At 41.6% G+C, this 26870-nt stretch overlaps 2 protein-coding genes across 2 annotated transcripts; both read right to left on the reverse strand.

Annotated features, from left to right (window-relative positions):
- Positions 1-4131: 4131 nt before the first annotated feature.
- On the reverse strand, positions 4132-21559 carry carm1 (coactivator-associated arginine methyltransferase 1). Its single transcript, XM_085403024.1, has 16 exons — positions 21356-21559; positions 15290-15415; positions 12936-13042; positions 12330-12434; positions 12098-12208; positions 11650-11827; positions 11325-11415; positions 10456-10537; positions 10210-10295; positions 10042-10131; positions 9808-9945; positions 9488-9577; positions 9258-9370; positions 7998-8075; positions 7525-7593; positions 4132-7438 (listed from the first exon to the last, which is right to left on the reverse strand). The coding sequence occupies exons 1-16, from the start codon at positions 21495-21497 to the stop codon at positions 7299-7301; spliced, it is 1746 nt and encodes a 581-aa protein (XP_085259150.1). The 5' UTR covers positions 21498-21559; the 3' UTR covers positions 4132-7298.
- A 1591-nt stretch (positions 21560-23150) lies between these two features.
- Positions 23151-26381, reverse strand: LOC146670920 (guanine nucleotide-binding protein G(I)/G(S)/G(O) subunit gamma-5). The gene is made up of 3 exons (XM_085403030.1): positions 26217-26381; positions 24430-24556; positions 23151-24307 (listed from the first exon to the last, which is right to left on the reverse strand). Exons 1-2 carry the CDS (start codon positions 26307-26309, stop codon positions 24431-24433), a joined length of 219 nt encoding a protein of 72 aa, XP_085259156.1. The 5' UTR covers positions 26310-26381; the 3' UTR covers positions 23151-24307; position 24430.
- Between the last annotated feature and the right edge of the window lie 489 nt (positions 26382-26870).

The following is a 26870-nucleotide window of genomic DNA, read 5'->3' on the forward strand; positions in this document are numbered from 1 at the left end:
GATCACTATGTCTGCAAACATCAATCCATGCAGACTCTTGTTGGCCTAATCCATCAACTTGTCTGTCATTATTGGAAATAAGAAGGGACACATCTTTTTCGTATGTACTCCATTTTCAGAATCTCAAAAGTAACAGGACAAAATAACAATTTGAATCACAAGGATTGTTTTTGAGCCTGATGCTAATATTTAGAATAACAAATCCCATGTATTTTTACTCTTTCCCCTTGTCATCCAGAGCTACGTGAGAGGAGGTTTTTGCTGACTCCATCAGCCTCGTGATCATCTTAACGCCTACTACATCTGAGTCAGAAAGCAGCCTTCCCACATTCAGATAAAGAATAAATAACACTGCAGGATTGCAGTGGAGAGACGGGACCAGATTAAACTTGCTGCCCTTGCACTACCCAGACTATGGATCTCTCACACACACACGATAAACTGTACTTTATTTACTTAAAACAGGCTTTCCTGGAACAGAGCACAATAATAATATTAGAAATAATAGCCCCCGCTTACACCGAGTGAACCACAGGAGTCTGTATGTTAAGCAGAATATTAGTAACGCATACAGACTATGAATACAACTGAATAGTTGTGAATGCATTTTACGCTCGTGCATTCACAACTATTAAAACCAGCTCCATTAAGAAAAACAAGGTAGATAAGAGAGCGTGACCAGTATGTGTACACTGTTCTTCATCAAGTAAACATTAAATGCAATACAGAAGAGTTTTCTTTTTGTTTTTTGTCTCTGTCCATTTTCTCAATTCTTTCTCATCTTCTCCCATATGGAAAAGATATTTATAAATCTTATCAAGTTTGTATCTGTCTTGTGTGAAACTTGTATGAAAAGCAGACAAGAGTGAAAACAGACATAAGAAACCTTGAAAAATTATATAAATGAAACTTGTATGTTTTGGATACTTACTAATACAATATATGAAAGTAATGAGAAAGTGGCCACTTTCATGAGTAAATCATATAAACCTTACATGATTTGCTATATGAAGCAAGCCAAAGCCGATGCAAGTTTTTCCTATTTCTTTTCCATTTGAGCTTATCAACAAAAAAATGTATGATCGCAACTTTAGCTCATATTTCAAACAATATTTCTTGTGCTGGTAAATTTAGGGTCATCACAGCAGATCATCTGCTTCAAGCTGATTCTATCCTTTGCATCCTCCAAGGTCACACCAACCCTCTGTGTGCTCTTCTTCATTACATCCATGAATCTTCTGTGGTCTTCCTCCTCTCTGACAGTTGTGTCTCGTCTCTCTAACTTTTGTCTCCAAGGTGGAAAAACTGATGAGTCCCTCTGATATGTTAATTTCTAATCCTGTCCATTCTGGTCACTCCCCAATAAAAATCTTAACATCGTCAACTATGCTACCTCCAGCTCAGCCTAATTTTTAAGCCATATTTCGCACCAGGCTTCACTACCATCTTGCAAACCTTCCCTTTCACTCTTGCCATAAACCTCAGCTCAGAGGCAATCCCACCCTAACGTTCAACCCTCCATCATGTCCCTAAACAGGATCACTTCTGGCTCAGAGAAACCATCATGATGGTGGCCTTAAGGCTTTAACATGGGGAGTGCCAAAATGAATGTAATCTTTTATTTACAGCGTGTCTGGACTGGGTGAATGTCCCTCTCCCTCCTCTGTCCAACCAGAAATGTGTATGCAGACTCACTTAAGCCTGCATAAGCCAGCTTAACTAAGAGCTATAGTTGGGTGAATGAAAGCGAAATTGTTTTGTTTTTTAAATCAATAAATAAACTTCTAGACCTCTTGAAAGTACAGAAACAAACAAGGAAACTAGTTCCACAGAAGAAAGACCTGACAGCTAAAACATGTTTCCTATTCCACTAACATCCCTTCCCCCTCAGGTAACCTGCACCCTGAGGGGGAAGTGCTCTGTTAGAACAAGGTACTATGCGATCTTTAAGACAAGACAAGGCCTGATTGTTCAAGATTTCGTATGTGAGGAGGTTTTTAAACTGGATTCTTGATTTAACAGTTAGCCAAATAACACACTGAAGGAAAACTCCTAAAAATGGCTTCATGGATAAAGAAAGTTGGGTATCATCCGTCTAGTGATGAAAGTGTTTGAAGTTTTCTTTCTAACAGGATCATCAAAGGGAAGCACGTGTAATTTTACAAGCAACAGTCCAGAGAGCGTAACTCCATGGAACGTTTTGTGCAACTCCCATTTACATCTATAAACTGTAATCTTTTTGACAGATATGATTCAAACCGTTTCTACTAATCTCTGTTTAAATGTGAGATGCCCTAACTTTACAGAAGGCTTTGGGGGGGGTTTTGTTTTGTTTTTTAAAAAATAGCATTTGGAAAAAGAAAAAAAAAAGAAAAGAAAGAAAAAAAAAAAACACCCAACCTTTTTTCCAGACCAGAGAAAGATCTAAATCAGGGGTGTCAAACTCCAGGCCTCGAGTCCTGCACGGTTTTAGATCTCACCCTATGTCAACGCACCTGATTCAAATGATAAGTTCATTACCAGGCTTCTGGAGAACTTCAAGACATGTTGGGGAGGTCATTCAGCCATTTAAATCAGCCGTGTTAGATCAAGGACACATCTAAAACTTGCAGGACACCAGCCCTCGAGGCCTGGAGTTCGACAACTGTGCTCTAAATGGAGTGCAATCCCAGTTCCACCTACAATTTTATAAATTTAAACGCTTTATGATCTCAGTAAGTACGGCTCTCATCTTTAATTACACCTAGCTACCCAATTGAATTTGGAGTAGCTGGTATTTTTATTATGGCTATTGGAACAGCATTGTACCAGTGAGTCTAGGAGAAACCACCCAAACCGTTGTCCTTAACACTTACCTCAAGTACAAACACCTCAGTGTGGATTTCCTCAATACTGTACCTCTCAAACTCTCTTCATTTTCCCACAGCTTGGCTGAAAACACTTACATATAAACACATGCATGTTCAGAACACTGCTGGAGATTAGAAACATTTGTGAAACCCAAGTTTTTAATCTTGTTTTTAGACCCTTGTTTGGTTTGTAGGCACCACTTGCCCTGAAGGCCTCCCATGAGGTCTGTGTCGCAACCTGCTGTATTCATCACAAAAAACAAAGACAATTCTATTTCTATTTAAATAAAAAACCCTTAGGGGTTTTATGAGCACCCCCAAGGTTTATGAATAAATATCAGCAATCTGACATTACAGTTATTTTCAGCTGGACGCAGCACTGATGACTAATTAGCAACTGCTAGCATACTAGCACCAGGATGGTTGTGACAGAAAGATTTCCTGTGGTGTCCCAGGAGTTCATGGGCCGAGTCACTTATTTGGGGTCAGTGAATAAAAACAGTCTGTTTTGTAAATCTTGGCCACAACATGTTTTTAAATGGAGGATTTCCTGTGGCATTAAACTACAAGCTCATTGGCTAATGACTCAATCAAGCGATGCACCTTCACAGTTAGACCCGCCCTTCTTCACGTATGATTTTGTACACACTCGACTGCACAGGTGGAAATATCGAGGCCTTTATGACATGACAGCTATGTTTTTAACACCCACAGACAATATAAATGTTTAAAATAGCTTAACCAATAAGAGTCCCCCCATTATTTCTTTTGTAAATAATACTCATCATGGATAAACTGCATTTTCTTTGCCAATTATCATCAATTAGGACCAATAATATTCAGCTTTCGCCCGACCACTTTCAGACCACAGTATCAGCAGATATCATTGGAAGTACCTCGAAGTTGTCTTCAGCATTACCTCCTGACCCCTTTTCAAATTAAGTAGCAGTGACATTGCCCGTTTTTAAACAGGGAAATTATGAAGACAGAGCCATATCAGCAATCTTATGGTTGTTCCTGAAAGCAAGCCAGAATATACTATTCTTAAGTCATGATTCTATGATCAGTTACTTTTTATATTCTATTCTGTTACCAATTTGCCTTGGATATTAGTCGTTTCCATGCGTTGCTCCATAATAGATGCCTCATGGCGTCATTTAAAGGTTTAAAGGGTGCCTACTGGGACATCAGTGACTAATGTACCCATAAAGCAGGAATCACTTAGCAGTCTTAAGCACAGTGGCTTCTTTTAACTGTGTCTGGAGCAGACGAGTCAATGTCAGACAGTGAGAAAGGTGTTATTACTAGTTGGTGAACACAAATGAGAGAACATGACAGTGAGTCTTCCTCATACACTTCCATGGTCAAAGTGGATGCCACTATGACTACACAGAGCAATGAATCCATGACAGAAGAGACATGATGGCTATAGAGCAGCTACAACATGGTAAACATCTGTTGTATCCACAGTCTATTTAACAAATTAAAGTACTACAACACCTGACTCCAGGATGGTTTTGAAACATTTCCACAACATTTAATTTGCGCTTTTTTCCTTGTTTGCTTTTTTTGTGAAATAAAGAAAAAATATATATCAAGAAAACAAAAAAAGTTATTCCTACAAACAGACATTTTTCCCCCCTCAGCACTCCTACTAACTCAAATTCCAATAGTTGTGACACTGGAAGCAATGCATAAATGTGTCAGTCTTTCTTTCCTTGACTGATAAAAAGGGGGTGTGGGCAGGGGTGTGTGTGTTGGGGCAATGATATGTTGGAGGTCATACACATTGAACAGACGAGGAGAGAGGCGTACCGGCCCCTTCTCCCTCGCCTTGTCATTGAAGTCTACTTGTGACAGTCTCACAGTCTCAAAGGGAGGTTGGGAGGAGCGTCAGGCAAAGGAAACAAAGATGTAAACTAGGACGTTGCCGGTCCGGCACAGCTTTTCTTTTCCCGCTAGCCAGCTGGCTGCATCCTGGGTCATTGGTCTTTACTGGTTCATTCTCCAAATCTTCCTCCAACTGCACCAAAGCAATCTGGCTCAACAAATGCCTGACTGGCAAGAAGCTGCTGCAATTTATTCTGATTTTTAAAAAAAACCTTCTGGGTGCAGAAAACATGAGCAGCAGCAGAAAGTGCATTTCATATTTTAGGCTGACAGGGCTGAAATGTTCTAGCTTCTCTCTGACTGTGCGATCCGTCACCTTCCATGTTGGGTACAAGAAACAATCAAATCTTCCACAAGTCCCTAAAGAGACATGGCAAGCAGCTAGCAGCTATTTGGCAACCACAGACCAACAAAAGCCAAAATTTGGTGGCAGCCAAAAATAACTCTAACAAGAATAAAGCTGACTACTATGACAGGGCCGTAATTACAGATCGATGTGGATGAGTGAACTGCTGTAAGTTTATCATCTCCTGACCATCTATTACTACTACCACCACTGTAAGTGTCGTACAGTTCACGCACTGATCAGAAACCCTTTCATATCGAGCTGGAGCCGTTTACAGTGGTGACAAACATGTTCTTCTGGAATGGGAAGAACCCTACAGGATCAAACAGGTCATCAGCTCAAATACAGATTTGCCTTAAAACTCTGATTTAAAAACATGAATTTCAATGTGTGAACTTCATGCTAAATTCAGTTGTATAACACGAAATAAAGACTGGACCAAAAAAAAAAAATCTTCCTGCAACTCCTCTAATGGTGTCTTGTTGAATTTTTGTATTCACTTTGGACGGTGGCAATGCCACAATGAAGACAGAGCTGGAAATGTCCTGTGCAGACACAGCATCCTACTGCTGCTCGTCAAAGCATCCGATTCCTCAAGTTTTATTTTCCTGTGATTTTCCTCAAGATATTAAATCCATCTAAGACACCTACTGTTTTTAGAAGGTGTGAGTCGGTAATCTGAACAGTTCTACTGCTTCTTAATATGAAAAACAGGAAGTAGAATAAAGTGGTATTATGCAAAGATGAGGTAAGTTAGCATCCCAACTTATCCCATCTGCAACACCAATATTTCAGCTACTCATTCTTTCAGAGTCCGTGGGTAAGTAGGACTCTAACCCTAACAGCACGCGCAGCCACACTGAATGGCACACAGGAGCATTTACTGAAAAGCCCCAACCATTCAGTCGCTCTTTTCCATTAACCCGAGGGCATCTTCAAGTTTCCTGTTCAGATATTAACCACAGTGAGTCATCTTATAAGGCCTAGTAACATTTACGCATCACTTATATCATCACACAAGTCTCAGTGTAGTCACATTTACTGATAGAAACACACACGGTTACAACTCTGAACGTCCTAAACAGCAGCGTGCACACAAAAAGGAGACTCGCTTCTGACTGACAACAGCAGAGACCCAAACATTTAGAAATGGGGTCAAATTCCACCAGAATTAGTGCTGGCTACACGTGCGGGCAACGCTGTGTACATATTGTGGATTTGTCTGAATAAGACGCTGAACAACATTAACGGAAAGGTAACCTGTCTGAATTGGAGAATGCCATCATTTTAAAAGACTGGGGATGTCAACAAACAGCAACTTATAGCAGACACTGAGACGCTCCGTTATCATGACTCAGCATGGAAGGTGATAGAGCAACACCAATGCTTCCAAGCAGAACTCTGAGGGTCAGCCTGTCCAAGCCACGAAAAAAACAAAACAACAAAACACAAAAAAAATATTTCTACTCCTCTGGGTGCCAAGACTTGTAGATGGCTTCAGTTTGTGATCCATCCTCCTCCGCCTAAACCCAAACTGCATGAGTAGGAGTAAGCAAGATGCCATTTGTTTAATGATTTGAGGGGGCTGTTTCATTCGGCACAGCTCAGTCTCTGGGGAAGTGTGGAGGGAACATGGCTGGATCCAGTATGAAAATCTAAGGTGGCACCTGTAGAGACGCAGTGATGATGATCATGATAACAGTGTCCTACTGCACAAGTGAAAAGCTTCAGCATCACTGGTGAGGAAGTGTGGAGAACCACGGGAGCGGACCGATGTTGGTATCTGACAACAAGCGGATTCTTGAGGAAAGACAAACACTCGCAGGGTCATGACATCTAAATAATGAGCTATAAAGAGAAAATAAGGGAGGTGGAGGGATTGAAATACATATCGAAGGAGGGTGGAAACCCAGGGAGGTCAGATGATAAACTGCTGTGCATCTCAGATGATACAGTCCCAGTGAGGGAGGGGGAAAAGGAAGGCTTCGGCTTTCGGAAAGACAAGAGTCTGGACGGAAACGAGAGTTTTCAACGGTTCATCTAGCGATGATTCAACAGAGCAGAAAGAGGGTGTCGAACAAAAAGGAATCTCCAGCACAGAGCTGGTTTTGGTATACTGGTTTTGGCTGCAGTTGGTGATCAATCTGGGTTGGGGAGGGGAAGGGGGATTCTTCTCATGCGGGGGCATAGGAGGTCTTTGCGAGGTCTTCGTCTTAACTGCCATAATGCATGGTGTTGCTAGGGATGACCATAGGTGAGGCCATGGAGATGGCAGCGCCCCCCATGGTGAACTGGTTGGTGACAGGATAGTAAGTACCGCTGCTACTGGGGCCGGACTGACCCGTAGTGGCTCCTGAATTGGAAACAAAGCATAACAGTCAACGTTCACACTGAGAAGACTTGGACAGTAAACTTGTGTTTGTGGACCAGTGGGCTTACCCTGGACAATTCCTGTGCTCATGATTGAGCCCATCCTGGAGTGGGTATGATTTACAATCCCTGTGTTCACTGTGACCAATCAGAGATGAAAGCACTGTTAAAACCAAGTAGCATCGGGAGTGACAAACCATTTCACCAGAGCAATAAACGCATGCCACATCAGCTGCTTTACAAAAATCTGCAGTAATTTGGGTCCCATCACAGACTATAAGCTGTATTCTGATGTAAACATCAGAAATATCACTAAAATCAAAAGCTAAACTATAACTGAGTACTTTCAAACGTTTTCAAACTAAAAGCCCTTTGATGTTGCTCAGAGGAGCCGAAACAACAGAGTGGGGTTAAAAAAATAAATTAAAAAAACAGCATTAAAAGAGTTAAGTGTGATTTGATGAGCTTGAATGTCAGTGTTTTGAGGACTAAAGATGCACTCCAGTAACAGTAAAATGATGATTTTCAGATGAGATTCATACCCAGGGGGATGAGGTTGTTGTGAGACACTGACGGGCCGCTGCCGATGACTGTGCTGAGGTCATAAGCTGCGGGCATCCCTGAAGAAAGAGGCAGCAAAGAAACCCAAAAAACAGCATTTACTATAAACCGTCAAAAACAAACAAACAAAAAAAACACTCTTTGGGGTTGGTTCCTGAACACATCCAGAGTGGAAGTGATCTTAAAATGTGATGCCGGAGTTGGTAAGCAGTTAGTGATGCACCATGGCAGGAAGTCCTTCTACTGCAGGGCCGCACTGTACATTTGGAAGTTTAACTTTTCAGACAGGATGTTGTTGCTGTTCATTCCTCATAAATATTTTAGAACAAACTGTTTTAAACTAACATTCAACCTTTAAAAACAAACAAACAGTCTATTAGCATATGTTGCTAGTTTAGCTGTAACCTAGCATTTCCTCTTGTATCTGCACAGTTACAGCTGGAAAAGCTGGTGCTGACTACAAGGCGTAACTCTGGACTTCAATCTAGCTCCAGGGCAAAGTGAGTCACACCTGGCTATGTCCATCATTATATACAGTCTTCTTCCCAGGTTCTCAGAAACTTGAGCTAATAAAGCTATAGAATAGATGTGCATGAAATTTCAGGCATGTGTACTATAATAAATTCATGCAGACTGGTTTTTACACTGGCTCATGTTTGAACTGATTTAGTCTTTCCTGTTTCTACATTGGAGTTTTGCTACTAAAGCGGACGTTTGTGGAACCGCTTCACTTACTTCCAAGAAGCCCAGAGAAGAGGACAAATCTGAAGAACCGCTGCAGCTACACTACTATACAGAACAACTTCATCGCTTGACCATCGTGTTTCAGCTGCTGGTCTTCATCGCTGTCATCATGATTAGTGAGCACCATCCAATGCATTTAATTCTCAGTCCTGCTTTGTTCTAACAGGTAACTATATTTGTTGTTCTTTGGTCTCTGTGCGGCAGCACGGTGGTCTTTCTGTTTGCAGTTTGTTCTCCCCGTGTTCGCGTGGTTTCTCTCTGGCTTCCTCCCACAGTCCAAAGATATGCAGTTAATGGGGTTAGGTTAATTGGCCTAAATTGCCCAGGTGTGCCTGTGAGTGCGAGTGATTGTCTGTCTCTCTGTATTAGCCCTGCGACAGACTACCTGTCCAGGGTGTACTCTGCCTCTGCTCTAAGACAGCTGGGATATGGAGAATGGACATACCACGCCATGTCTGAAGTATTTACTTAATCTAGCAGTGTCTGAGTGTGTTCACCTGATACAGCCATCCCCTGACTCATGTTGTAGGCTGCCCCTGTGTTCCACATGTTCTCAGACGGGGAGGTGTAGTGTGAGCCAGGAGGGGGGTTGGGGGTAGTGCCTGTGTACCTGCACATAGATAAAAATAGATATAAGAAGTTAGAGAAGACTGTTCACCGACACCAGACACTGTGTCAATAGTGCAAAGCAGATTGGCTGTGTTTGCTGTGGTCAGGATAAACTCACCTGAAAAAGGGGTTCTTCAAGTCCAGGAGGTTGCTGGACTTTGATCCTGTCTGGTCCACCTGGGCAACAATACTGATGTCGTAGCTTTGTCTGTTAAGAAGTAAATATTGAGACTAATTATCATCAGAATAACATGATTAGCATGCAAGCAAGGTTCCTGGAGTGGCCACTTAAGGCACGCTCCCATGTTGATGCCCAACTTCAGCTAGGAAATGAACAGGTTTCCAAAACACGACAACAGGGTTTGCTGTGACGTCAAAGCTTATGCTACAGATTTGGGTGAATGAAACTGTAGTTTTCTTGCATTAATTCTAACATACCTCTTGTTGGCCACCAGCAGCGCAGTGCCGGACAAAGTGTCCCCAGCCTTGGTGAAAAGAGGAGACTGCAGGAGACAGCGCACCTGGTACCAGTGAGTGAGAGGCTCTGTGGGTGCTGTGGATAGCCACACTGTCATCCTACAGGAACACAAATAGATTGATGTTTAAGGACAAATCTGGCGCACGTCAAAACTTCTTTAGCTTCAACACACTCACGCAGACTTCCTGACTTACACTGATCCAATAAAAGCCACGTCAAACCAGAAAGCCAGGCCGTGCACCAGGCCCGAATGCATCATGTGGAACTTAAAGGGAATCTCTATCCTGAAAGCAAAACCATTTATCATTTATTAGTAGACACTCCTAAAGTAATCACAGACACACATTAAACTGGACACACACCTGTAAAGATCCTCTTCTTTGGCCTCCAGGAAGTTGACTGTGTATTTGACTGACTTGGCCATCAGAATACGGATATCAAACGTGTCCTGTGGGGGGAAAGAAATCTGCTTTCACACAACTCTAATTTCTACAAAACACTGCGCCCACAAAAAGCCAATTAAGAAGTCGATATTACCGTCAGATCGCTTTGCTCGTTTGTTCAATTCTGATCTTAAAATCCTGCACATGCATGCATGCATTACTTACCACAATTGGCTGGCGGAAATACTCGTCCACTGCTGCCCCCCGCAGGGCAGAGAGGTCTACACCGTGGAAGGAGGGCTGGTACCTGAGGGGACAGGAAGAAGTGTAGATTCCCACTTTTAGATTGCTTGATTCCTGCCTCAGCAATAAAAATGGCTCACCAACACACTTGACCCTGCAGGAGTCTTAGTGTATTTTAAAATGAAGCTGAATTCTGAGTCATAAAAAGCACACGCACCAATGCACATGCCAATGAATGTAAGTAAACAAGAGCAATAAAAATCAAATCATTAGCTCATTTTGGGCAGCGAGTACTCCTGCAAGCCCAACATGACATCATCATTTAAAAAACAAAATCAACAACAAAAACCAAGTACATTTTGTATTTAGGGACACACCTCTCCAAGGATCTACTGCTTCTTAAACAGCCGAAACCGGTTTGACGTCAACTCGACAACATTAGCATCGACTCTGATTGCGTCCTACACTCACTCGTGCCTACTGTTATCACGCTAGTTTGCATGACTCATACCTCTGAGTGCGATAAACACCTTTGCACGCTGCTGAAGCACCAACTCCCTCGCTGATGCAAACGGTCAAACTAGCCCCGAAAAGATGATTAAGATTTCGAACGTAATGACCAACATTTTGAACATAACAGAAACAAATGAATAGTTAAACTGCCAGCAGAGAAGAAAGAAGAAAACTGCCTTTACTTGGAGCTCAGATGCATGAAGGAGTTTCTCAATTTGATAAGGCATTAAAAAGACATTCATGCATAGAAAAGCTTTCTAACCAAATGAATCCGATGAAGAAAACAATGACGCTGACCCAGAGAACCTCCTTCGTTCCCTCCCTCGTTCTGTTCTTACCAGAAGTTGGCTTTGGTGAACTGCTCCATGTACAGCTGCTCATCTGTGAAGGGAGCCAGGTGGACATCTCCAATAGTGGGGAACATTTTACCTGAAACACCCGCACCGATGAAGACAGTAAGCAAAACTCGTGTTCACGTATCTTCCACCACAGTGCAAGATTCTTCTAAACTGACATCAAATGATTTGGAACACCAAAGCCTGTGGATATCTGACAACATGCAGAACTCGCCAGAAGCAGCTACTGTCACTAATCTGTGGCTGCCTGCAGTCTCAGCCTCCATTCTAACATTTCAAGTACATCTCTTGTTCTTCCAAGACTCACCATTAGGTTTGAGGAACTTCTTAGCATGCAGGTAGCTCTCCAGCATGCGCTCATTGAACAGCATGTAACCCATGGGCTCTGAAATGATGATGTCAACTTGCTCCGGCAGCGTCACCTCCTCTACTTTGCCCGGAATGACGGCCACACGCTCCCCCAGACGGTTGCTGTTCACCAGCACCTGCAGCACAACACAACAAACACATCATCATTCAAAAAGCTGGATTTAGCTTGTCTGATCTAAAGTTAATGTGGACTGTCCAGACAGCCAGAGCTCACAGCTGTTACATTTTCAGCAACAGCGAGATTCCCACAGCTCAAACAACATCACCTGAATTTAAAACATTTAGTATAGTGTTTAGAATGGATCGTAAACAGTGAGAGGCTGTGCATCCAGTGAAAGCATAATCAGAGGTAGGTCACTGATCTCAGCATGAATCTGTGTGTGTACCTCGGCGTGCTGTGCCATGGTGCTGGCCTCTACAGCGTACACCTTCCTAGCTCCAGCTTGAGCTGCAAAGAAAGAGAGGATTCCCGAGCCACAACCCACATCCAGCACCACCTGGAGAAAAGACAGCACACAGTCACAGCTGCAGGACAACACTTTAGTCTGTACTTAATGTAAACCAGCTGTTTTCAAACATCTGTCAGCCTTATCAAATAGCACATATTCAGCTCGCTACCTTGTCCTTAAAGTCAGTGTGGTTCTGGAGAATAGCCCGCTGGTAAGTCCCTGTCCGAACATAGTCCTGCATCATGTTCTGTTGCTGGGAGAGGTAGCCATAAAACTGCAGAAACACAAACACAAGCACGCTCATGAGTTTGGACTTTTGGCACTTTGACTTGAGCTCAATTTGCAGTTTTAAAAAAAGAGAAACAAAGTTAATCTTCTTTAAGTTTCTTAAAAAAAAGATAAGTAAATAAAAGGACCAGCTCAGACATAAAGCACCCAAGTTTGTGCTGGGATCTGTAAACAACCAAACCAAGCGGCTTCTCAACAGATGGATGCTTGCAGGTAGAAGTGCTACAGAGCCCTTTTAACTCCTCCTGGAGCTGACTTGCAGCTACTTTTAAACACAAAGTAGTTCAGATGGTGCCCAAAAAAACAGAAGCAGGCTTCATTCTGACTGAATATTCCTGTAATGAGCAGTCTATAAATACTCAGCCAAGAACAAAGTAAGCGTCATTACTGCAGTGTGTTTAAAAGGAAATGTGGATTCAAATTAGTCAGGAGATAATTCAAGAGTCCCAAAATTATGTGAGAGTGTGTGAGAGTGTGTGACAGTCACCTGGAAATACTGTACAGCAGAGGACTCCTCTGTTCTTTCACTGAAGACAGATTGCTCTCCAAGATGCCCACGACAGTTCTTCAGCACGTTATAAAAAGACTGAAAGTCTGAAGCGAAGCACAAACACACCGTAAGTTGGTTTTGTTGAGCTACACTGCAGTTTAATCCTTTTTCTCTTCCTGTGCTGTCAGCTGTAAACAGTTTGGTTTTCTGTCCTCTCGTGCTGGGAAACAATATTAAATCATGTGCAACAACTGCAGCTTAGGTGTAACAAATACATGATTAAATAATTAAGTAATTCAATATCACAGTTTTAAGATTTAAGTTCGCATTTCACAAGCATAGATCATTTTTTTAAACTGCCATGTCCCACATACCTTGGTGTGTGTCTGCATTAATCATGAGTGGGTCTACCTCCTCCTCAGTGCACACAGTATTAGCATTTTTAACACATATCATGGAAAATGCACCAATACTGATGCATCCAACAATCACAACATTTCCTTCTTTTTCTGCTTCATTTGTGCATTTAGACGACTTTTTGTTCAAGGTGAACACAGAAATCTCAATTAATCGCGCGCCTTGAGGCAGCTGTTGTGATTTGGCGCTATATAAATAAAATTGAATTAAATCTCAATTTATTCCCAAATAAAATAAAATTAATAAATAAACAAAAAGCACTTCATTTTTTCAGCATCTGTCAGCTTGATGGCAGTGGCTGCTATTTTTCCAATGTCATCAGATTTGTGGCAGTAGTGAGAAGGGGCATATGCACAGGCACACGTGAGCATGTGTGCGTCCAAACGGAGGTATAGAAATACATTAAATATAATCTTTGCCAACAGCACCCCGTTCATCTGAACATGTATCTGTCAGAGTATAGCCAATCACAAGCACAGATGAGTGTACTGCCTGTGGGAAAAATGTGAAGCTGTTAAATCCATAAAGCAGGTTGAAAGTAACAGCTGCTGACAACGCAGCCCTGTGTGAGTGTGTGCGTGTACATGTTTAGACAGCTTAGTGAGGACAGAAGATGGGCGTGCAGCTATATTAGTGGGGACCAACAGTCACTTATGGGGACAAACTGCCCTTCCCTGTGAGTTTGAAAACATTTTTGAGGCTCAAAATGTGGTTTTAGTGTCAGGGTTACAGTTAGGTTATGGTTACGTTTAGGCTGAGGGTTAGGACTAGGCATTCATTTTCATGGTTGGGGTTAAAGTAAGCAGCTAGGGAAAGCATGATGTCAATGAGATGTCCTCACTGAAATATAAAAACATGTATGTGTGTGTGTCTATAGTAGTATTATAAAAATGTGTGTTTTAAGCGTTTGACTAAGACTGATAAAGACCTCCAATATCAACAAAGATTAGCCTGTTTGAAGCGTGGAAAGAAACCTGGCAAAAATACTGACTAATTAAGTTAACTTGATATGAATATCGCAACGAATGAAATGTGGGACAATCGGATCTGATGAGTATTTCATTAAAAGGCATCTTTAGTTTTTATTCTTTCAGTTGCAGACTGGGGGGTGTTTAAGGGTTTGAGTAACAAATAAAAATAAAGAGAATCCAAACCAAGGCTTTGTCTACGTACACATCTGACATGAGGTCAGCAAGGACAGTATAGTTGTCCTGCTTTAGGATCATATATTAATGTTTACAGAAAAATATACTTGTTGTAAAACTGTTTGCAGAAAAAATAAATAAAACAGGGAATAAATTTGGGTGTAAGAATCTACACTTATGCTCATCAGAGAAACAGACACTCTCCTACACTCCCTGCAGAGGTCTGAGGAGCTTTCCAGGAATGGTGACACAATTTTCATTTAACAGATAAACAAACACTATTTTAACTAATAACACTCAAATGACTGCACTGCTCCTGAACACACCGTTGACTCAGTGCAAACTGTAAACAGTGTCCTGCAGGTGATAAAAGCAGGCTGTCATGAGATGAGTATTTGACTTTGTTGTTAACAAGCTGCACCACACCCCAGAAACAGCTCACCATCATCAGCTCCATAAAACTCCAGACACAAAAAACCCTTTCAGAGAGTTGACATATTCTTGGCTCCAAACTTGTATAAAATGCAACGTGTAACAGTCTTACTGTGGTGGGGTGAACGGTGCTTATATTGCACATTTCTACTCTACTACAAGCTTCATTCACTTACTCACACTCACGCACTTTTTTTTCCTATTACTAAGCATTGCAGTGAGGACAGCTCAGGGTTCAGTATTGTGCCCGAGGACATTTTCACATGCCAACTGGAGCAGCCTGGGATCAACCTACCAACTTTCCAACTTTTAGACAACCCGCTGTACCTCCTGAGCCACAGCTGCCTGTGTGTTTACCTGTAGGTGAGGAGAACTGCAGCAGCACACTGTTACAGCCCAATGTGATGATGAATGACTGCTTCCCCACGCGACTGCACTCGGTCTCCCTGGAAACCGAACATTTGAACACGCTCGCCTCGTCTCCTAGAAAGAAAGGGAGAGAGAACAGAAAGAGTTTATACTTATCTTTACCAAAATATAAACAAGCAGCGAGGTGATGCTGCTTAAACTCTGCTGGTGGTTAAAAGCAGCGAGGGCTGAGATCACAGCATGTGAGTGCCAGAGTGCTGAAGGAGGGTAGCAGAAGAAAGCACAATGACCACAGCTGATATCCCAAATGTCTCATGTTATTAATGACCAGGAGGCCTGTACCACATATCATCTGGGATAATACCAATGTAGATTTTTACGCTGTATAAATAAGTCCGATATGATTGCTATAACAATGGCATATATTTATGTTCCCTAGTGTGGCAATCACAGGCACGTCTGAGAGCAAGAGACACATGTCAGTCTCTGACAACTTAGGAAGGTTATGAAGGAGGAGATGCTAGTAGTTGGATACGTGCCACCTAAATGTAAACAATGACTCCACCAAGTGTCTATGACATTTGTATACACCACATAAAAACAATCACAACAATAAGACAATATGTAGCACAATATGCATCTCAGGGATGATTTCGGGGACACCAATTTGTCAACCTGTGCGCAGCTCATGTTCACAAATTTGAAATAAAGGATTGTTCATCAAAAACAGGTCCAAACTAACGGGGACAATAGTCATTGTGGTGTTTAGGACAAGATTTGCTCTCTTACACCATTTAATGAAAGATTCAGGAACTGGACAGTGCTCATCCTCTCTATCGTATAAGAAGCCCACTAAAGCCAATCGAGAGGGCAGCAAAAATTCTCCTGCCACAGCTGATGAAAAGTCAACAAAGAAATAAATAAATCTTAGCACGACTCCTGATGAGTATGTACTACATGCAGCAAAGTTAATATAGCATCTTCCACCCCATGCTGTGTCACTGCTATTGCACTATAATGCTGGTGTTGGCACCTTGTCTCAGTAGGTTCACACTTAAAATGATTGGAAAAGGAGGATAGAAGAGACCTGGACACAGTGCAGTCTTAGTTTCCTTAGTCCGGCTCAAACAGGCTGCAAGAAGATCTCTGCAAGAGCTGAAATTTACTGATTTGCGTATATTTGTATGTGTACACAAAACAACCGGAACACAAGTCGGAACTACCTTGTTGACATCATTGTTAAAATGCAACGTTTTACCTGTATCCAACTGCTGGGTCTAAACTCAGACCCCGCTGTATCCAGGACTTATTCCCGTGAAAGAAAAACAAGGCAACAGCGATCGATCGTTTCACTTGCAAGGGAGGCCTCGTTGATGTCTACCACGAAATGCCCCCAAATCCGGCCTCCTCTCGCTGCCTTTTATTGAGAAACAGTTCACACAAAACACATCACAGCAAAGCAACGCCCACATGGTTCTAAGACAAGGCATTGTATGTATATGTGTGAACTTCTGTAAGAGTGTGTGTGTGTGTGTGTGTGTGTGTGTGTGTGTGTGTGTGTGTGTGTGTGTGTGTGTGTGTGTGTGTGTGTGTGTGTGAGAGACCTCCTGCTGACCAAAGGGTCATAAAAGCACAAGAAACAAATCTTCCAGACAGGGTGTATCTGCAATAAGACACTACAGCCCCCCCACCCAGAACCTCGAGAATCTGGGAAGGGGGACAGTGGAATTCCTTTCATCAGAGTTGGCAAGCATAAAAAATGACAACATTTAACAATTCACTCTAACACCAACACTTTATTGACAATGTCTAAAGAGACTAGAAAAAAACAAAACTGAGACTAGCTCTCCTGGTTGCGTGTAGCCATCTGTGGGCTGATAAGGGAGGAAGTGTGAGCTTGAGCTGCCTTTGGTTTTGTTAACGTTATAGAGCTCTCAGGATGTGCTCCTAGATGCACAGGTTAAATTAACTGGTGCATCCTAAGAACACCCAATGATTTCTATTAAGAAATTCCTTCTGAGCTTTTGTTTCAGTTGTCAAAAAGTTGATTTTACTTACTCTTTACCACTGAGGTCAAAGTGGACGATAAAGGTGTTTCTAGAATATTGCTTTCTTGTTGCTGGGCTGGCATTCTGCCTCAGTCCATTTATAGTCTGTCTTTAGAGTTTATCAGGACTAAAAGTGTCTGATAAAGGTGTGAAGACTCCTGTAATGTGTTTACTGTTACAGAGGAAATACACGACCAAGACAAAAAACTATTTTAAAAATCAGAACATACTCCATCAATATAGCAACATAATACGCTCATACTCTACTATAACTGACTAAAGTTCATTATGACCATTTTTCATTTCATTTATTTCATACTGAGAGCGCTTAGTCTTTTATTTTAGCCTCAGGGTACAGTCAGCCTGCACCCTCATGGGCCTCGAGTCAAAACATCAGACTGGAAGAGCCCAATACATTTCTTTCAGTTTCTCAGTCGTCTATCCTGTCAGGTAACTGAGCAGAACGAAAAGCAACTGCTTTGCTATGAAACAGTGGTTTAGTGCAATGGCATATTTTGCTCTTTGCAAGAATGAACGATTGCATGCTGACAACAGCAGAAAGGATACCAGGACACCGAAGCATAAACTTCTATTTTCTGAGGTTTCACATTCACATTTCATTATGAAAAACAGGCCATGTAATAAAAGTCAGGAGGAAGGAAAAAACTGTATAGGGAAGTTCCACAGAATCGTTTCTGTAAAAGTGCCCAATGCAAATATTCCTCCAGGGCCAAACAGCAGGCCCAGTGTGAACTCATAAAGCAGGCGGAGCTAATCCAGCATCTATTAAAGGATTGAGACCGACACTTCAGATTTAGAGACATGCATCTTCTGGGAGAAAAGCCAGCCAAGCATGTCGGTGAGTTCTCTTCTCAACCACTTAGACTACAAAACAAATGATAAGATACCTTTTTAAAAATGTGAGAAATTACCCGTCTCAGTACAAAGACAGATGATCCAGGCAGTCCACTGACCAACTGTAGGGGATCAATGGATCACACAGTTCCTATATTGTGAACAAAAGTGTCGATTCTGATCATTTTTGAAATGTCACACATTCAGTCACCTGAAATTGAGGTGACGCAGTGCACTTGTGATGTCATTAAGGCTTTTTTTTTACGAGCTGGCTTCTGCTAGCCATGACCTACATCTTTACGATCCAGGCAACTTCCCATTAAATGACAACATAAGATAGCAAAGCCCATTTTCTACTAGTACCTACTCAACTACTGTCATTTTCTAGTACCACCTAATGAGTTTGGGGTCACACAGCAACATGACTGAAATTCCTGTGAAATCATTTGCATGTAACACAAACAAAGCAACAATGGACCACACCAAGGCGATGGTACACCTGCTGCTCAGTCTATGGCTTTGTGTCAGACCACAGTGTTGGTTGTTGTCCAGCCGTTTCCCTCATTGCCAGGTTTCAAAAATGGCGGTTTGATTTTTGTGAAGGAGTCACTCTCATGATGCCATTGACTGGCCAATCGGTTGACCCCGGCCGTGCAGGTAGTTGAAAGACAAAAAAAAGCAACTGCTACCCAATGCAAAAGTCGAGCCATGTAGGTACTAGTAGGAACAGCAATTTCAATAAGGCGGCCTCTGTTACATAAACATATGAAGGAGCTCAAGTTCTATAACTTTCACACCGTCCTGCTAACATTTCTCCACTGTTACCTTCATCAATTCAGTGAAAGAAATGAGCCTTCTGTTCTGACAATATCTGGAACTCGCACAAAATGATTGTGCGCAGCTGTCGTCTGTGAGCAGAATTAACGTTGCTTAGTTTTCACTAAGCTGCTTCCTCTCTAGGTCTCCTCTTACTGCCTCACCCACAGTGAGCCTGCACCTGCTCAGCTGTGATGAGTGTGATGATTGTTTATGGGGCTTTACGTCATGGATACATGAACCTGACTGGACAGGAAATGACAATACACAATATGCACATCACTGCATGGTCAGCCAGTCAGACTGCACATCCAGTGTCTACATCTATCTATCTATATTTTTTTTTTTCATCTATATGGACTTTCAGACTAGCATGAAAGTTAAAGGTTTCTAATTATGACATTTTAAATATATCATTTGAGACAGCAGTCTAAAAAAGTGCAATATTCTTATGTATTTCAGTAAAGCATGAACACTGGACACAGACCTCCCCTCTAAAACATCTTACAGGGATTGTAAGGCTTACTGCAGCACAAGAGACACTTCACTAACAAGTCCTCTGAAAAGTCTTTGGTTGTTCCCCTGTAATGGTGCATTCATGTGGTGCTAAAATTACAGGGAAAAATCTGCTTCACATCTCCAAAAACTGGCATGAATTCCTACCTAAGTCCAAAAAAAAAAAAAACCCCATCTTGGAAAGATTGTTGGAGTTTTGGTACAGGAGCTCCCGAGCTGTCACACACAAAGAGACGACAGATGTTTTATTAATGGTGCTAATGTGTGTATCAAATGACATTTTTATAACAATTAAGTGGTTATATTTCATTAGGCTTTTTCCATTATTTACTAATATTTAATATTTCCACATAGTGACCTGAATTTGTTATACGAGTTTGTTTTTGTAACGCTTTCCAAGTCAAAGACAAATCAAGTGCTTTTTACATTTAAACTTAAATCACGTGAACCCAGCAAAGAGGGCAGAAGACTTCACCATACAGGAAATCCAAGCATCGGAGGAGCACATGAGTGCAGGGTCTCCAGCAGAGACGAGCCTGCTGGAGAGGATTGGTAAAGCGCCCTTCTTTCCAACCAAACCCCCAGATGTCGTTCTTTCAAAGCTGGTAGACTTCAGACCTGGCCCATTAGTAATGTAAGTGACATCACTTGTGGAAATTTACTAGACTACACACAGCTCCGGAAAGGTCTGCGTTACCCACACAGCAATACTGCCCAACAATTTGAAACAGACTGTGTGTAAAATCAATGACATAAGTTATTTGCGGCAAACCTCGTTAGTTTGTATAACTTGTGTTCTCTGAAAATCATTTTTAGAAGAAAGCTCTACGGTCTGATATTATACACTGAAACCTGGGCGCAGAGTTGTGCTTCTCTTGAACTTGAGCGTGTGAAGCAGAAGGCGAGTCCAGCGCGGCCGTTTCTTTTCAGCGGGACATCCCATTCAACAGAAAAGCCGCGGAGGAGCGGAGCGGCTCTGCTGCTGCCTCCACACGGGAGGGAAGGAGGCGGCGGGACCCGGCTATTGTTCCAGCGAGAACAAAGATAAACGCATAAGTAATGAGGGCCCGGTTTCGTCTTGGCACCTTAAACATTACGAACTTATACCAGCACACAGAGTGCAAGTTTTACAAGGGAACGTGCTGATGGCTAAAATAAAGAGCAGCGATGACGGCGAGTCGTCCCAAGGATTACAACACATCGGAGCGGGTCAGGAGTGATGCCCTCTGCTCTGGGCTCCAAAACAATCGGGAAGGCTAGTCCACGAGCTAAACACTCGAACCCGTCCATCGGGTGTCTCTAGACAACACAAAGTCTATTCGTTTACATATTAATATATTGAACATATTTGTGAGACAAAATACACGTTGGTGAGATAGGAGGGGGAAAACAGGGAGAAAACACAAAAAGCAAATGTGCGGGACGTTGGCGCATCACCGCTGAGGCCAGGCTAGTGGCATTGTTTAACTAGCATTAAAGTACACATTACTTAGCTACCCTGCTTACTGATGCGCTTAAGCTACGTTGCATGTGTTACGTTATACGTTTCCCGTGGTCTTCAAAGCACTGAACTCGTGGGAATGGCGAGAGCTTAAAGTTAGCAACATTAAAACACCTACGGGACGGTGATAAAACGGGGTTTTAAGAGCTTCCTCGTGACAAGCAGAAGGTGGCGACGTGGTCTCTCAAGATGCGTTAGCTTCTCGGCTACTAACGCTGGCAGTTTAGCCTGTAAGCATTAACGCTGCAATAGCATTAGCGGCGCGGCAGTTGAGTCAGGCCGACCATCTGCGGCAACTGCGGAAAAGGGTCAACTCACCATTGGAGAGATTGAGGAGGGCAGCATCTTGTGATGTCTTCACTTCTAACCGCAGCGGCTGCTGCTCTGAGTGCCGCTGTATATCTCCATTCGCGTCTCCAATGGAGAGAAGCCGCACGCCACGGAATACCGAGACCGCCATCTTCGCTCTGGAAGTAGAGACAGATCTGTGGCGCTCACATCCAACCAAGCACTGCTCTCTGCTGGAGGCACACTGGGCACCAACGCGATAAGCCTTTGCAACAGTGCCACCTGGCGGCTAGAAATGGGCATTGCGTAAACACCATCGCGCAATACGGCATGTGAAATCAAATTTTATCATGGAGATTAAAATATATCTATTATTGACGATTTAAAAAAAAAACAAAAAACCTTAAAAACCAAACGAAAACTGTACTTCTGCCCGACACCCACAGCTGGCTATTTGTTTTTAGGGTCTCTTTATCGCCATGTTACACAAGAGCAAACACGGTATCTCACCCCCCCTAACCACCATCGTCACCACCTGCACCCCCTCTCACTCACACACAGACACACGCCGTAATAGTAAAAACAAAACCTTTGATCAGCACCATAGAGATTAACCACAGACAGTAACACATTTTTCTAGCTCAGGTTATAAACTTACCAGCTTCTTCAACTAGACTAGTACAAGCTCAACACAGATTCAGCCCTACTAATATAACATAAAGACGACTGTAATGACTGTAAGCAGGCAACAGAGAGAAGCCCATTACCTGCAGGTGCTCTCCGACTGTATGGGGTCAGCGCACCACAAAACCACTGAGACTATCATTTCTAGTGGACCAGCTTCTAGATGTATTTGTGTGAGTGCATAGTTTCAACATATAAGAGAAGATAAGATAGAACTTTATTAATCCCTTGGGTGGATTCCTCTGGGAAATTCGGTAATATGAGTGGGCACAGTGTTTCATAATTAAATAACCCATCAGAACTTTATTTTTTAGGCTTTGCTCGAGACCAAAGTCCTGGCCTTGTACTTTATTTGAACATCACTTTTTTGCTTTGGCTTTCTAAACATGATGAACTCCCTGAAAAACAAATTGTTGCATTGTTGAGTTTAACCAATTCATGGGTATTTTCCAAAAATGACCAAGAGCAGGGGCAGGAATTACAAGTAATATACGTATTTCCCAGCATGCATCAGCACTGCAACATCAACACTTCTCAGAAAAGGCACTTATTTTTAATCAATGGAGCATGAACTGATTGCTCGAACATCCGAAATGCAGATTCTCAAGAAGAGCCTGCAACAAGAAAAATAAAGTTCGACTTTGGTTCAGAAGATAGAAGTGCAACTTAAACATACAGCGGAACTCTAATCCAATAATCCAGGTAAGTAAAACCCAGAGAGTTGATTCAGCTCATCTGGACACGTTTTCAGTGAGAGAAACGTGTCATCACTCATCTGAGTTTCAGCTTACTGCAGGTTTCCCCAACCTTCTAAACACTGCTGATGCACAGTGAGTGACACAGGCATCACAGGCTAACATGGAGCCACAGGCTCAGTTTTAGGCCTGTTAACGTCATGACCACTGATCAATGGCGACGAGTACTATTCATGATAGTGATTCATTAACTCTTGCGTCCGCTTCCCCATTTCCACGATAGCCATTAGCTTTTCACATCCTAAACACTGACCACTACATTATTAATAATGTATAAACATAGTACATCTTCATTTTTTGAAGATATCTTTTGTGCATTTTGTATTACATTTTTAAAAAACGGAGAAAGCAAACGGAAAGGAAACAAAGTACATACAGATTGTTAGGGTAATAATTTAATGTGATACATGCATAGTAGCAATTAAATGACAGTGCAAGCAACAGTAGGTGTAAAAAACACAAGGGCCCATATCTGGCACATTTCATTACACTGTAAATAAAGTCACCATAAAACATTTGCTGTTCTTTATGTTATGATATGAATTCAAATACATTTTAGAGAGAGCTTTCTGACACAAACTGATGGCTGGTCATTTGTGTAGTACGCTCCGTGTCCAATGAGCTTCATTTATGCTCAGTTAGTTCCTTCATATCTGAATTAACTCGTGGTCATTTTCAGTGGTAAAAATAGATGATTACAGACAGTCAGCTTCTGACTGATGATGGGAATACATGCGTTAAACTCAGTTGTTCAGAAATTGAGTTATATTGAATGTTTTCATCTAGTGCTTGAAAGAATTGACAAAAAATGAATATATAAATAAAGAAATAAAGATTAAACGATTGTTTTACACCTGTTCTGGACATAGACTAAAGATAAATGGAGCCAGTGTGATGTTGCTCAGTGGGTTTGTTTGAAGTTATATTTGGATGAGAGTGTGACATGTTATTTACCAACACTAGCAGTTAGCTGCTCGTAGTGTTAAGTAACATAAAAAAATATTTGAATAGTCTGAGTAAACACATTTATTTCTGTTTTAAAGCAAACTAAATGACATTTGGAGCCAAGTGGTCATTAGAGGAACTTCTGTTTCTTGATTTTTAAAGTCTAGACTCTAAACTCTAGAGTCTAGAGGTTGCTGCTTGATCCTGGGAAACATCTATAAATGGGAATAAACTGCTTAGGTTTGTATTTTAAGGTGTAATTTTCATGGGAATTTTTCTAGTCATGTTGTTTTCAGCTGTGTGAGTTTTCATCCAGTTTAATTCAGTTGTATTTTATTTATATAGTGCCAAATACAATTGCACATCCACTGATAATGACTGTTAAAAATGTTATTCCACAGGTCTTCAAAACAGAAATGCAGAATGCAGAAACACACAAATAATTAAAATAAGATTGGCTAAATGTTTCACCTGAAATCATTATCATTTAATCAACTCCCTCACTGACTAGGTCTTCGTTATCTTCAACAGTGGCGGCGCACATGACAGAAATCCACGTTAGAACAATGAGGAGACTGCCTGAATGCACTCTACGGATCTACAAAGAGAACAAGTAGATTTAGCTCAGAGGGATACATCTTGTGCTCTAATAAATAACAAGCTTATTGTTTAGCATTTCCAAAATTAAAAGAGCACAAATATATATATAAAAACTCATACCTCAGAGGAGGACACATGACTTGGGAGGCCGGAAAGGATTGTCACTGGAGGGCACCCCGGTGAGGAGAGGGTCTTTGTGGGCATTTTGCAAACAGAAGTTTTTCAGTTCTGCAGCAGCCTGAGAAACCTGAAAGCAAGTGTTAGTGTTAACTAATAAGTACTATAACTAAAAGAAGAGTGCTACAATAACTCCTCAGAAATATTCACAGTATGTGATGTGGAGTTTTGGTTGTTTTTGTTTTGTTGGCATATCCCAAATAGCACAGTAAACACAGTGGAGGCCGTGTCACAGTCTGGGGCTGGATTTATCTAATGGTGTTGAGAATCGTATCAAAACTAACAGAATTATGGACACAGAAAAGTAAAAACCAGACTTTGATTTATTATGTAGTACCACTTGTAAAGCGACTGATCAATGAGCCCAAACACACTGCCAACGCAGTAAAAAGGATAGCTAAATAAAACACACTCACACACACTGAAGCTATGTGGGATCATCCTGACAGAGAATGGAACAAAAACCAGCAAACATCCAAAGAAGAACTGTTTTTAGAAAATCTTGGAGAACCTTTCCTGAAGATTACTAATTAAAAAAAAGTACAGACTGTATTGAAGAATAGATGTGATCACATAAAATGTTGATTTTCAAGCTTGTCAGAATTTTACAAACTCTGATTTTGCATTATATAAAAGTGAAGTCCTAGCCAAATATAAATAAGTGAGAGGTGGCTCAGGACTTCTGCACAGTACTGTACATGCTGTCAATAGACATGGAATTGTCATTTCCTTTTCCAATAAATAGGTATTGCACACTTTACTAAGCATACCTGTTCAACTGCTTGTTAATGCAAATATCTAATCAGCCAATCACATGGCACTTGAGGTGCCATGTGATTGCAAAATGCATGTGTAATGCATTTTGGATGTTACACTTTGTGATTTTGCCCACATTTGTTTTGCTTATCAAAATATTTAAAGTTAAAAAACACTGATGCCAGTTTCCATTGCATGAGCTTGAAAATCATCTGCAAGTTGTTTCTGACACAGTGTGAGGTCCTGTTTCATGTGGATTTCCTGTGAGCCCCTCAGCCTTGTGCTTGGTCCCCAATACCCCAGTTTAACACAGAAACCATAAGAAAATGTTGCAAAACTTACAAAACTAACATCACAAATTAAATTCTTCTGTGTGTGTTTTGGTTTTCGGACTGTAACAAATTACAAGAACTTGTCTGCTGAATGAAACTGTTGTGTGATTTCTTTTAATTCACCAAACACAGACACACTTGAAACTGGTCTGACTTCTGTTCTAAAATAAGTAGCCACCCAACAATCAGTCCAGTCACGCAGCACCACAATTAACAAAGCTGCCACTGTGTTTGCTCCTACAGAAAAGTCTGTTTTGCTACCATTTCCACTGCACACCAAGAGATGACACTGTGAATGGCTTTCAAAACACGCTAACATGGGAATGAATAAAATATAGGTTATTGCAGTGGTGTGCGTATCAGGTCGTTTGATGTCCTTTGTGAATGCAGGAATAAATAATTCAATAATTCATTTTAGTGAGTGTATAGGCTGTATACTTTTAACAAGAGCAAACACAGAACACTTATTGAAACACTGAAATAGCTTTTGAATTTTAATGTTCCCACTTTGACGCTAATTGACAGATTAATTAGCTGCGTCGGGCGCCACGTTAAGCTTAGGTTGTGCTTCAGGGCGGGAGTCACGCGCAGGCAGCGGAGTAATAAAGTGTTGAGTTCAGCTGTGAAGCGAGGTGAGCTTACCTTTATCCGGCGGACGCTGGCCTCCAGACGAAGCTGTTTCACTGCCTTCTGAGCGATGACTAAACTGCTGTTGGCGGCGGTGTTGTTCGACATGATTGAATCCAAGTAACAGAGTGAGGGGGCAAGTAGACAACTGCACTTATGTTCCAAGTTTGGGCTGTAGGAAAGTACATCTTCCGGTCCAAGCTTTCAAAATAAAATCCTGTTCGTGTTCATGACTGAAAAAGTATTTGGACCATTCAGTTAAAAAAATATATATATATAATACTCCATTATAACACAGTAATAAACTTTCGTTTTCTGACAGTGTTACAAAGTTGCTGCTTCCATGACTAAATAAAACAAAAGAGTGAAATAAAATAAAAATAAAATGACTTTAGGCTCATGTAGGAAGTAAAGACAACACATCACAGAAATTGTAATACAAATTGTATAGAAAAGGTTTAATCTTTAAAAACACACTGTCATGGTCCTGGTTTGGTGACCCAGCCTTTGTGTTTAGCTCTTTAGTTCTGTGTCTTCGGCAGGACATGATCATAGTGCCACCAAGCTTCCCTGGGACACTGACAGAATGTGCTGGAAATTTCCCATTCGATGAGTCTTCTTCCTTACCCAACCAGTAGGTGTGATAGAGGGGTGTGGAGCTTACTCTGT

Source organism: Rhamphochromis longiceps, linkage group LG4 (assembly GCF_057381845.1).
Source record: "Rhamphochromis longiceps isolate RC_006_pf linkage group LG4, R_longiceps_female_GT1.1, whole genome shotgun sequence".
Classification (NCBI taxonomy): domain Eukaryota; kingdom Metazoa; phylum Chordata; class Actinopteri; order Cichliformes; family Cichlidae; genus Rhamphochromis; species Rhamphochromis longiceps.

Excerpts from the sequence above, each read along its gene's own strand:
- carm1 (XM_085403024.1), bottom strand. The coding sequence starts at position 21,497 with ATGGCGGTCTCGGTATTCCGTGGCGTGCGGCTTCTCTCCATTGGAGAC. Across the intron at positions 9,578-9,807 it reads CTGCTGGTGGCCAACAAGAG|ACAAAGCTACGACATCAGTA; the intron begins GTATGTTAGAAT and ends ACTTCTTAACAG. Across the intron at positions 8,076-9,257 it reads TCAGGGGATGGCTGTATCAG|GGATGCCCGCAGCTTATGAC; the intron begins GTGAACACACTC and ends CTCTTTCTTCAG.
- LOC146670920 (XM_085403030.1), bottom strand. The coding sequence starts at position 26,309 with ATGTCGAACAACACCGCCGCCAACAGCAGTTTAGTCATCGCTCAGAAG. Across the intron at positions 24,557-26,216 it reads CCAGCGTCCGCCGGATAAAG|GTTTCTCAGGCTGCTGCAGA; the intron begins GTAAGCTCACCT and ends ACTTGCTTTCAG.